Source organism: Lissotriton helveticus, chromosome 6 (assembly GCF_964261635.1).
Source record: "Lissotriton helveticus chromosome 6, aLisHel1.1, whole genome shotgun sequence".
Classification (NCBI taxonomy): domain Eukaryota; kingdom Metazoa; phylum Chordata; class Amphibia; order Caudata; family Salamandridae; genus Lissotriton; species Lissotriton helveticus.
In genome coordinates, this window is record NC_136067.1 from 1791386573 (window position 1) to 1791400125 (window position 13553).

General features: G+C 44.3%; 1 protein-coding gene across 2 annotated transcripts in view; it reads left to right on the forward strand.

The window, feature by feature from the left end:
• ABCG5 (ATP binding cassette subfamily G member 5) overlaps positions 1 to 13553 on the forward strand; it is a 170366-nt gene that overhangs the window by 65378 nt on the left and 91435 nt on the right. For both annotated transcript variants that reach the window (XM_078649685.1, XM_078649686.1), the window contains exon 8: positions 11071 to 11284. In XM_078649685.1, coding sequence (XP_078505811.1) covers positions 11071 to 11284 — 214 coding nt within the window. The remainder of the gene's footprint in view (positions 1 to 11070; positions 11285 to 13553) is intronic.

A 13553-nucleotide genomic window follows, 5' to 3' on the forward strand; every position in this document is an offset into this window, starting at 1 on the left:
ACTACCAAGCCAATTCTTTACTGGAAAGGAAACAAGCTTCCGGGGACCGGTTTCTGGCATTACAGCCGTCTTCGGCCCAGCTTGCTTGAATCCTGATGGTGCAGTGAGCAAGGGACTCACATCTGAGCATACCCTTCCAGACTTGTGGTGGCCAAAAAGATTCAAAAAGGGGGGTGGTGATGGACAGAGTATCTGAATTAAGCAGAACACTCCTACCCAGTCAAAAGAAGAGGGCTTGATCCATCACAATTGGCTTGGTAGTTTGGTCTGCCTGTTCCCATTATGCACTGGGCCAGGGACAGACTAATTTGCATGTAGCCAGGTTCTGAACTGGGATGGTGCAGTGAGCTAAAAAACGGTGATGGATCAAGCCCTGATCTTTTGTCTGGGTAGGAGTGTTCTGCTTAATTCAGATACTCTGTCCATCACCACCCCCCTTTTTGAATCGTTTTGGCCACCACAAGTGTGGAAGGGTATGCTCAGATGTGAGTCCCTTGCTCACTGCACCATCAGGATTCAAGCAAGCCGGGCCGATGACGGCTGTAATGCCAGAAACCGGTCCCCGGAAGCTTGTTTCCTTTTCAGTAAAGAATTGGCTTGGTAGTTTGGTCTGCCCTGTTCCCATGATGCACTGGGCCAGGGACAGACTAATTTGCATGTAGCCAGGTTCTGAACTGGGATGGTGCAGTGAGCTAAAAAACGGTGATGGATCAAGCCCTGATCTTTTGACTGGGTAGGAGTGTTCTGCTTAATTCAGATACTCTGTCCATCACCACCCCCCTTTTTGAATCGTTTTGGCCACCACAAGTGTGGAAGGGTATGCTCAGATGTGAGTCCCTTGCTCACTGCACCATCAGGATTCAAGCAAGCCGGGCCGAAGACGGCTGTAATGCCAGAAACCAGTCCCCGGAAGCTTGTTTCCTTTCCAGTAAAGAATTGGTTTGGTAGTTTGGTCTGCCCTGTTCCCATGATGCACTGGGCCAGGGACAGACTAATTTGCATGTAGCCAGGTTCTGAACTGGGATGGTGCAGTGAGCTAAAAAACGGTGATGGATCAAGCCCTGATCTTTTGACTGGGTAGGAGTGTTCTGCTTAATTCAGATACTCTGTCCATCACCACCCCCCTTTTTGAATCGTTTTGGCCACCACAAGTGTGGAAGGGTATGCTAAGATGTGAGTCCCTTGCTCACTGCACCATCAGGATTCAAGCAAGCCGGGCCGAAGACGGCTGTAATGCCAGAAACCGGTCGCCGGAAGCTTGTTTCCTTTCCAGTAAAGAATTGGCTTGGTAGTTTGGTCTGCCCTGTTCCCATGATGCACTGGGCCAGGGACAGACTAATTTGCATGTAGCCAGGTTCTGAACTGGGATGGTGCAGTGAGCTAAAAAAGGGTGATGGATCAAGCCCTGATATTTTGACTGGTGTGGAAAAGTAAATTTTGCCATGTTCTGTGTCCCTACGTGTCATCCATCATATGTTATGTGTGCATGATTAAATATGCATATGCATTCCCCATGTTCGATTAATGACGCAATTATAGTTGTGTCCATCTCTAATATGCCAGTTTCTAGTCCTCGTGAATACTACGAATATCAGGTCTATGTAAAGCTACGTTGCCACGTTTCTCAGTGTGCACGTTATTTCATTGTAAAGTCCCCGTTTCTAGGCCTCAAAAGGGCCCGGACACCAGATTCAGCTCCTGTCTCCTGAAACCTCGCTGAGGAGCGATACAGCCCCCACCTGTATCCTCGACCCTTCACTTACTTCCTGCCTCACAGTGCCCGGTTCAGCTGGCTCTGCCTCTGAGTCTGCCAAAAGTATGTTATAGTTCCAGTTATCAGTTCAGTCCTCCTTCTCTGCATTCCTAAGCTACTGAACCGCATCAATAGTTTCCGTCATTGTCTAGCCTTCACGTCTCCACGTTAGAGAAATACTGTATTAATGGTCATTTAATATTCTTCATCACGTACTACATGTAGAATAATGCATGGTCCAGTCTTAGAATCAAGTCAGCCTTTCCCCTCCTAACTTCTAGTTTATATCAACATGTTCTCTAAACATCAGATACTAGATACTGCTTAGGTACATGTCGCCCTGACTCTCCAGACTTCAGTCTCTGCTCCTAGCACAGAGTTCATAGCCCCCAGTTTCTCCTAGTGATACGTCATTGCTAGTTTGCGCGCACCATCAGGTTAGAGGTCCCGGCTCCTCAGGTAGCCCCCTCCATGGTTTCCGCCCCATTTATGACATATTCTGTTACGTTTGCATAACATGTCCATGTATACGCCCTGTTACACCTCTTTTCACCCTTATCTTTCGCGACTGCTACGCGTCACACCCACTGCTCCGCCTATCATATGTACTGTAATGCAACTGTTTTACTATATATGCTTGTGTATTGTTATTAACTGCTAGCGCGCTCATCCCAGATCCAGCCCCAGCAGCTGCTGGGCCCTGCCATCCTATTCCTATGCAGGTTGTCCTGTTCCTGTCCTTTATGCTGTAATAAACCTGCGAAACTCCTACTACCTCGAATTTTGACTCTTATTTATTGAGCTATCTGTTATTCATTTATACATTCAAAAATAGGGTATTATTTATTTATTTACCACATAATGGCGCCCGAATAGGGACTTGCCCTTTCCCCACGCGTCGGTGAAGCCACGCCGACCCCCTGACCCTCTGCAGTCGTGACGGAACTCTTCTGCGCACCGGCAGATATTTCTGCTTCAAGTATCCCTCAGGCCCACGGAGGAGACGGAGGAGGCGGTCCAGCATCCAAACGAGACGGTGGAGGAACGCGGCGAGTCCCGACCAGAGCCCAAGCCGAGAGTTCAAGGTCCGAGGTATCCGGAGGTCCACCCGTAACTGAAGTCCGAAGTTCGTCGTCCGTCGTCGTAGCAGTCCAGTCCAGTCCGAGGCCTTCCGTTCTTGCTGCCCGGTGAGTACCGTTACTGGGGTGGTATCTAGACAGGGTCAATCTAATTGACTCTGGTCCGTGGGTTGGTGGTACACAGACCCACAAACGAAGTGTCCACTTCGGTGGATGCGGGTCCTGACGTGTCTCTTTATGAGACCGGTAAGTTTCGTACTGTTTCAGCAGTGCATCTAGTTCCTGTTCTAGTCAGTTCTGTTCTCGAGAAAATTCATGTATTCTGTGTTCCGTATTCCAGGTAGTATTCTGTTCGAACTGTTATTTTTAAATGTTCTTCATGTATTTTAATGTCGTGGTATGAATGGGGAATAAGTATCGTGTTTATTGTGTATTGTATTGTGTCTAGATTATAGTTCAGTCATGCCGCTCTTTTCGAAATTACGTCAGTTAAAAACCAGAAAGGGTCTGCTGGAAGCAGCAGTTCCAGTTCCGCCTAGGGACAGTCCAGGTCATTTTATGTATCAGAAGCATGGCATAAGCGCCATATTATATCTAGATTTATGGGTAGAGTATACCAAACAGTTAGAAGAAAAGTATAGATGGCCCGTATCGGGTACATGGGATGCCGAATGCATCATGCGAGTAGAAGAAGCATTATGGAAAAAGAAAGCCAGACAGTCATAGAAAGATGCCATCGAGTTATGGCGCAAAGAAGCTCATAAAAGAACTGAAAAGGAAATCAGAAAGTCAGAATTAAGTAGAGAATCCTTAGAACAAGCACAAGAAAAAGAACTAATCGAGATAGGTGAACAAGTCAAAGCCGAACAGTCAGACAGACAGAGGCATGCCCTTATTAGGGGTATGTATCCTCTCTTTGCCGAGGGCTTGCCAAAAGCGACCCCAGAGGCATCCAGTAATTTCCCGCCACCATTAGTTCCGACCAAGCTACGTCACAAACAGACCGCAGCTGATATTTTTATTTCGTCCTATTTGGACGACACAGTCCCAGAATATGCAAATCCTGTTCGCGCTCCGCCAGTCCCTGTAAATCAGGCACTTCCCGCTCCTCCAGACACCGGAGTACCTGTTACGGTACCCCCGGTCCAGCCCGCCATACAAGTCCAGCCTACATTTCCATTTCCCACTCTGCCAGGACGAAGAGCCTCAGTAGACGACTCTAGTTTAGGGGCCGCAGGGGGAGGTACTCCTCAAACCCCGCCGCCACACAAGCGTTTAACGACAGCCGAATTACATGCACAAGCGTCACAGCGTACGCCCAGACATCAGACTGTAGCAGAAATAAGAAAATCCCTTGCCGAATGCGGCTATGATCCAGTCCCAGGCGAGGATAATATGGTTTTATATTCATTCCGCGTAAGAAAGGTGGCCGAGTATCTAGTCACCTTACCGAATATGAAAGAAGATCTAGACAGAATATATCGTTTCATCCGTACAGGGGATGATCCAGAAAGTATTAGCGAGGCCATGTCTCAAAGGAAAGCCGAGATCCAGCTCATGATATTAAAGTTTCTGATCAATTGTCTAATAAGAGAACAAGATTACCCGTCTAAAGATCCGGCCGAAATGAAAATCCTGACAAGGTGGAGTGATAATATAGCCGAGGGTAAGCACAAGACCGTCGGTGCTATGGAGAGTATGTACAAGAAAATCCGTAGAGAAATAATAAAATTACACGAACAGCGTAAAGCAGCACAAGTAAGCGAGAAAGAAAGTAACTCTGATACTGAAGAGGTAGAGGACGAGAATCCCGCCAGAATAGCGTATGTAGGAAAACCTAGATTTCCAGATCGCCATTTACGCCTAGAACACAAGTCTATTTTCCATCATCCAGCACCAGAACAAGGTTCACTAGAACAAGTGTTTCAAGCTATCGATCACATTCTGGAATCACGAATCGGTTACAGTGAGTTAAGTACCATGCATGAACAAGAACTAGCCCGATCAGCAGTCCGATGGATTACTGATTCTACCACTTTTCCAGACGAAATAGTGGCACAGATGTTTCTGAAAATGCCCCCAGCCGAGCAACGACTGGTGGGTATGTATATGATTCAGCACCTCATTACATTGTATGAGGGTCAGCACTCTGATCCAGGCCCGTTACATGATGTCCTGAACGAGTTACTCCAGTATAGATGGAAAGGTCTAGGTACCGATTTAATTAGTGTCATTCTAGAACAGCGCCACAAATATAGAACGTTTTTGAACCCGCATTTTGTTCATGTCTCACCCCCAGAAAGTAAACCATTTTACATGGAGAGACAGAATCCGTTACGAGAAGTCCACCCAGTCAGAGGAACGGGTGGCGAACTAGAACGAGTGTTTGTTTACACTCCGATTACAAAGATGGAACTCCTCGAGATGAAGAAATTAATTCCCTGTCATGACAAAGATCCAGCAGGGTTCCATAGAGAATTAAAAGACATGCTCCGTATGGGAGAATACACGTATCCAGATATAATTAAAATGTTAAAGGTTCTTCTGCCCGCAGGGGTGTATGAAAAGCTCAAGGAAAAAGAATGGGAGGTGGGGGAGAAAAAGATCGATTGGGCAGTTCTAGAAGCTGAAGACAAGGCACGAGTACCAGGTACCGGTCTTGGAGATAAATGTAAAGAATTACCGGAATTATTAATACAAGTTTTACCCAGATTATTGACAACTAGAAAAGAAGACTGGGATGCAATCTCAGCCTGTAAACAGAAACAAGACGAAGATATCAGTGATTTTTATTCTAGATTTGAAAAATGTTTTAGCATCAACAGTGGCCTCAAGACAAGTAGTGAGTCATACCCTCACCTTTTTGTTACTAAATTAGTCGAGAATTCAAGCCCACAAATTAAAAATCGAGTTCTGAAAGTCGAAAGTACCTGGCAAGCTAATACCCCGTCCCAGATGTTGCAGATGCTTCAATACCACCAGAATAGAATCAGAGAAGAACAAGAACACGAAAGAAAACGTATGAAAGACACGAAAATGAAAGTACTAGTTGCACAATCTGTTCCTCAAGACAGTCAGAAGAGGGGTCCGAATCAAGCCAATCATCCTGCAGCTCCCGTTAAAGGGAACTGCAATTATTGTAAACAGCCAGGTCATTTTATAAATGAGTGTGCAGTTCTGAAACACAACATAGCTACTGGTAAGACTAAAGAAAGACCACGTCCGCCTAGACAAGAACAAGTTTCACAGATTCCTCAGCCACAGAATGCACAACAGACAGTTACCGCACCGCAGCCTATTGCTGCAACACAGCATGTTACATCGCAGATGTACCAGTATGCACAGTCTGAGTATCCAGAGTACCAGCAGTATTCATGAAACAGCCTAGAGAGGGAGGTAGGCTTGCCTCTCATCGAGATACCTGTAGATCAAGAAGGTCCCTATGTTCACAGTCAGGTATTAGGGAAAGACAGAAAGTTTTTGATTGATACAGGGGCAAGTAGGACCACAATTAGTCACGCCGAAGTTCCAGGGGCTCCGCTCTCAGGCTCAAGAAATGTTTCCCTTGGATTCTCAGGAAAACCTATCGTAAATGAGATTTCAAAACCAGTTTCTCTAGAAGTAGGTCCATTGTCCCGCACTACTGATCTGTTACTTACTAAGTCATGTCCAGAAAATCTATTAGGCATTAAAACACTGAAAGAGTTAGGTGCAGTTATATGCTGTTCCCCAGAGGGAATACGATTGTTCCTACGTGACTTTAAGGGTCACTATGTATTACGAGATTTTGATTCAAGACTGTCTAATGTTCCGCAGCACTTATGGGCGCAAGGTCCAACTGATGTAGGTTACATGCAAATCACACCCTATCGTGTGACTCTCAAGCCAGGCGTAGTGTTACCACGAATCAGACAGTACAGATTGCCACCTGAGGCTGTAGCAGCCTTATCCAAAATTATTGACGAGCTTATTGCTCAAGGAGTGGTTGTAGAAACTGACTCCAATGTACGTAATTCTCCGATCATTCCAGTCATGAAACGTACTGATCCAAATGCACCCCCAGTATACCGATTAGTGATTGACCTACGAGAGCTTAATAAATGTATTATTCCGCAGTACCCAGTTGTCCCAGACATCTCTTCCCTATTGACAGCCATTGATTCCGAAGCCACGTTCTTTACTGTAATCGACCTCAAGAACGCATTTTTCAGTGTCCCTATTCATCCAGACAGCCAGTTCCTTTTCGGATTTTGTTTAAATGGAAGGAGCTATATGTTCACACGAGCTCCTCAAGGTTTCACAGAAAGTCCTAGTATTTATAGTCAAGCACTTAAAAGACAACTAGACAACATTCACATGCCAACTGACACTGCCCTGCTCCAGTATGTCGATGATCTACTGATCACAGCCCGTTCTGAACGTGCTTGCGAGCGAGCATCACTGACAGTTCTGTATTTCTTAGCCGAGATGGGGCACAAGGTGTCCCCTTCTAAGCTTCAATTCTGTGTCCAGCAAGTGGTCTACTTAGGACACTTACTGTCCAAGAGGGGTAGGCAGTTGACACCAGACCGTATCCAGTTAATAGCGAGTCTTCCTCAGCCCAAGACCCAGAAGGAGGTACGTGCTTTTATTGGCCTTACTTCTTACTGCAGACAATGGATTCCTCAGTATGCATTTCTAGCCAAACCACTGATACAGTTAACGACACAGGAGGCAGCCGTATCGACTGTCCTCCCTTGGACATCTGAACATACACTTAGTTTCAATGAGTTAAAGAAAACCCTATGCCAAGCTCCAGTTCTAGCGACACCGGACTACAGTAAGCCTTTTACACTTTTCGTTACTGAACGCGAAGGTACAGCATTATCTGTTCTCACACAAGATCAAGCAGGACAATACAAGCCCTGTGCTTATTTTTCAAGCACATTAGATCCTGTAGCCCAGGCTCTGCCTGCGTGCCTCAAGTCAGTTGCAGCCACAGCACTAGCTATCAGACAAAGTGATTCCATAGTCTTAGGACACTCCTTGACAGTACAAGTTCCACATTCCGTGGAAGTTCTTTTAAACCGAACACAAACTCAGCACTTGACAATTGCACGTTTAACAGGTTATGAATTGACATTGTTCCAGCCACACATAGAAATCAGACGCTGCAACATCCTGAACCCTGCTACACTGTTACCATCAGTTACTTCGAATTCTGCCACACATGACTGTGTGGAAGTAGTTAACATTACGACAAAGCCAAGACAAGATCTGACAGATATTCCGTTACCAGATCCCGACCTAACACTTTATGTGGATGGTTCATGTATGAGAACAAGTACAGGAGAACTAGTCGCCGCGTATGCAGTGACTACTGACACTGAAGTTATTGAAACACACCGTATTGATACCCTGTCCGCTCAAGCAGCAGAGCTAGTTGCTCTGACACAAGCCTGCATACACGCCAAGAACTTGAAAGTTAATGTTTACACAGATTCACGTTACGCATTTGGAGTTGTACACGACTTCGGAGTGCTCTGGCAGGAGAGAGGTTTCATGACTTCTCATGGAACCAAGATTCAGCATGGTCTCCTTATTCAAGCTCTGTTAGATGCCATACATTTACCGACATCTATCGCTATCATGAAGTGCAAAGCACATACGAAAGTTACTGACACCATTTCTCAAGGTAACGATCTAGCAGATCGCACAGCCAAGCTCACAGCACAGACTCTAGACATTCCAGTTAACATGACACACACTCCAGATCCGATTACATGCATGACAGTTAAGGACCCTACACAAGATGTCATAGATATCCAGTTACATGCTACTCCCGAAGAAATCAAGAAATGGTCCGAACAAGGAGGGGTCCAGACAGATCAAGGATGGTTAACGAAGGGTAGAGCCACATGGTTTCTCCCCGACTCTATGGTTCAAGTCATTATTAATACCGCACATAGTCCAGCACATTTAGGAGAAAAAGCTATGTTAGACAGTATCCAGAACATTTGGTTCAACAAGCATTTACGAGCTGCAGCCAAGCAGAAAGTCCGTACCTGTATGATATGTTGTCAGTTTAATCCAGGTAAAAGTGTCCCGGTGGAACAAGGTGGATTCCAGCCCCCTGACCACCCTTTTGAAGTCCTCCAGATGGATTATATTCAGATGGAGCGATGTCGAGGTTTCAAGTATGTCCTTGTAGTTGTATGCGCTTTGTCCAGGTGGACAGAAGCATATCCAGTCCCAGATTACACAGCCGCGACCACTGCTAAGCAGTTGGTTCGTGAGTTTTTCCCTCGTTATGGACTCCCTAGAGTCGTATATTCTGACAACGGCCAGCCATTCTCATCTGAACTCATGAAGCATGTTTCCCTGTTGTTAGGGTACCAGTGGAAGTTTCATTGTGTACGCCATCCTGAAGCAGCCGGTCTTGTAGAGAGACATAACCAGACTCTGAAAATCCGAATCGCCAAAGTGTGTAAAGAGAAAGGTGTGGACTGGCTAGTAGCTCTGCCAGTCGCTTTATTTTATATGCGCATGGTCGCACATTCCAGATCAGGTCTGTCCCCGTATGAGGTCGTATTCGGCCGCCCCCCAAATATGTGGGGTACTCCTAGACCCCGAAGTATTACCGATGTTTCAAGTAATATGCTGACAGATTACCTAGCTTCCTTGATGTCTGCCCTCAACTCATGTCGTTCACAGGTTGCCGCCGCATTTCCAGACAATACCGAGGTGGCACCGCATGAAATCGTTCCAGGATCCATGGTATTGGTGAGGAATTTCGACAGATCAAGTCCGCTGGAGCCTCGCTGGAAAGAGCCCCGACAGGTCCTCCTCACCACCCGTACAGCCGTGAAGTTGGAAGGTCGCAAAGGCTGGGTGCACCTTTCTCATGTAAAACAATTCAATGGACTGAAACCCGTCTTAAAGAACATTTCCCAGGATTTGAAGGATTGCCAAAATATTGTTCTCAAGGACTGTCCCGCAAAAGACATTGCTACAAACCCTCCCCTGTTAGAAAAAACTCCGCAACAGGAGTATAAGTTAAAACTCCGGTCTAGTAAAATAAGTGAGTCAGTTTGATTGTCTAAGTCCTCCCCTAGGTGAAACGGTTAGACTGTTTCTGACATGTATAAAATAGACCCCCATAGTGAGAGAGTTAGTCAAAACTCAATCCGATGTATCATTTTTCTATGTTTCATATTATTTCTCAGCATTATGATTTCCTGCACCAGTTATGCATTTTTCTTGTATTTCCCAGTTCTTCATGTAAATAAGTCTGCTAATGCTACAGTAGAGCACACGTTTAGTGATCTGCCTCCTCATGAACTCTCTTACCGCCTCGCTATGCGAAATAATTCCTTTGTCCGCATGTTACATTACTCACACCAGACCAGCAATGCCACTAATTGTTGGGTGTGTGGTCGACTCCCCCCTTTCCAGATGCCGAAGGGAGTTCTGCCACTTTTTCAATGTAGTGGCACACAACCACTTTCTCCCATCGGAGAGAATACGTTGAGCTCATCAAGTCACAGGGCACCAGACTTGAGGGCACCAGACTAGTACAAAAAAAAAGAAAATAGCAAACCCAAACATAAACACCAAGTGTATATGTAACACACACCCCCTAGGACTTCATCAGGGCTCATTAGATGATAGAATTTTCAGGTGTATTGTTCTTGTTCTAAGTGCATTTGCGTTGTGAAGTTCAAAGTATCTATAACCTCGCAATTAAACTATAGCCTCTAGATCCAGGTTGGCGCAAGAACCAAGACGTGGACTGCTTGCATGCGGCGGTTAGAAAACCCCGATGGCACAGAAGCCATTTACCTTCTAACTTACCCGGGATCTAGAGGGTATAGTCAGTGAATTTTTTTTTACCTTGGTCGTGAGGACTGCTCTTTAGAAAAAGTGGGAGCGGTAGTGGTGCCCACCATTGGAGTATGATTCTTCAAACATTGGACTCATGTGGGGATATTTGTTGATAAAGTGTTGTTGAGTGGTGCACCTTTGCTTTTTCTTGTAAACTATACATCAAGTACTTTATTAATGGATGTACTCCATTGCACCTCTATGCAGTAGCCAGCAAGCCCCGCTTAGCCTACCTAAGAAGAAAAAGAATACAAAGTGCTTGAAACATGTGAACTATAACAAAGTACAGAAGGTCTATTATTCTAGCCTAAATTGAATGGTTTTAATTCAGGCAATGGATATTCTAAATGGTTTAACTATTGAACTTTTTTACAGTGGACCTGACATCTGTGGACACTAGAAGTCCAGAACGTGAAATTGAGACTTACAACAGAGTGCAATCCCTTGCATCTGCTTACAGAAACACAGCCCTCTATCAAAAGACTCTGGAAGATATTGAATACGCAAAGAGTTCGAAGGAGAAGCTCCAGGTGGCTTTAAAAAACAAAGACGCCCCCAACGCATTTTCCAAACTGGTGATGCTTTTAAGGTAAGGAGTCTGTTAACACACAACTTCACCAAAAAGAGTTGTGGCACTGGACTGCTTTTGTTATCACACACTCCTTTTAATAATAATAATGGCCCGAAAGGAAAGGCCTAGGGCCTCATTGGTCTTCGCATGCCAGTCTCAACTTAGGTGCAATGTGCTGTTTGCACTAGAATCAGGTTAATGATTCAGGTAGTAATTACACACGCTACAGCAGATTATTCGAACAGTTAACCCCAGGTTAAATCTGGTGCAAACTGTGCAGACAGACAGCACATATTTCATGCTAACACATATCATAACAGGTTGCACACATCATAACAGTAAAACATGCAGTTTCACTATGTTAGCCTGCATTGGGAGGTCTGAAACTCAGAATAGTGCAATCATTGAACACCTAGTACATATCTACCTGATGATACCCGCATTTGCTGGATGCACATTAACCACATAAGACTGGGTGTGGAGAACCCTACAGGTTGATCACAGTATTATCCTGAATTGGTTCATACAACAGCCACCAGGGGTAGCACTAAGCATTGAATGCCAACTCTGAAATCCATCTTCAGGTTTGGTAAATTTATCCCTTTAATAACTTTTCTTGAACCACACGAGGTGTTGGTGTAAGGACCCAACAGAATCGCATAGTCACATCAATTTTCCTATAAATCTGGATGAATTATACTGGGGTGTAGGAGTGATTGCAGTGCTGTACTGGAGCAACAACATCCTAATCCTTACCGCTTAATTGCTGTCGATGAAATACTTGCCATTCACACTATCCAGCCTATTCTATTGAACTTTTCCTTTTATCCTATTAGACATATGTGTGTGGCTTCCTCTTTACACTTTAACCAACAACGCTCAAAACCGCACAAAGTTGATACATAAATCAGGAATGATGCTTGAACACTGTTCTTAGGCATTTCTGCAACAGATTAATCAAAACTGGTTCAACATCAGTCCACTTGAACCTAAAATAAGCAAAGAATCCAAGAAGCCCTAGATAGAAAAAACCAGCAGCAGGAACATGCCCAATCCAGATGACTTTAGTTGGCCAATGTGGGGTCCTTATTCTCCAACCAGCATCGTTATTCCTGCAGATAAATCCATGTTAGTTCTTCCAGCTGAAAACTCCATAAAAAAGTTGAGATTTTCTTTATTTTCCATTTTGTGGCTCGCTGCCACTGGTAAACTGTAGGACTTAATTTTGATTCAGCAACGGCTTTAGTCGTGTTTTGCAGTTTATCATACACACTGACTGCAATGGTTACAAAATAGATTCCGTGGCAACGTTACAAAGGCTGGCTGTGAATATACCTTCTCATAGATGATTAACTATGAATAACGGATATGTAATTAACCAATGAGCTCTGATGACTTCAAATATATAACAAGTGCTCCCCTCCTTGACATTAAGCACCTTTTGTTTTTTTCTCTAATGTGAGGTAAAAGCAGCAAATATCTGGATTTCAAATGAGTTTTAGGCTAACGAATTACAGTGGAAGCTGTCCTAACTAAAAAAATTATGTTCTAACCATGCCATAAAACAGGTCTAATATGTACATGTACAGTAATCTGATAGAAAAACACATTTGTAGAATACCAATATTGAGAAACCATTCCACCTAAACTATTTGGGCAAAATTAACTATTTGGAAGTGACCATTCAATGGAATTCTTTTTTTTCGAACTTTCAAAATTACCTTTCAGTTGTTTTTTAACTGCAATTAATCTTGAAAATTGCTTCTCCAGTAGAAGCTAACCACAGCACAAGAGTCTTCTTCCCCTACAAGCTGTGCCAATCACATATGAACATATGTTCTTCATTTCATTGTAAAACCTCTTCAAGTACCTTAGAAATTATTAATCGTGACAATAATATAAAACAGTACTGGCAACTCTGATTGCCGAAACTGAGGAGCCTGGACAGAGCAGATTGCATAAACTTTGTATTGAATTGCCAGGTTAACTCCAAAATGAGCCTTTCTTCAGGGAACCTTCTGCATTTTTGTACTTTTCATTCCTCATATATTCTTACCCCAGACGTGCTGAAGATGTGCCGGGCAGTTTTGATAACAGTGGGTGGATCTGCAAAGATTCAAGAAGATTGAATGTTGCACCCTCCTTGACAAGTATGCTAGTTATTCATCCAAGTAACCTCCTTTCAATATTTAGTAATATGTGGAGGTACCCGTGCAGAAGTGGAGGGAAGAAGTAATCCATTATTTCCCCAAATATACTTTAAGGTCTCTGACAAGAGTTGGCACTG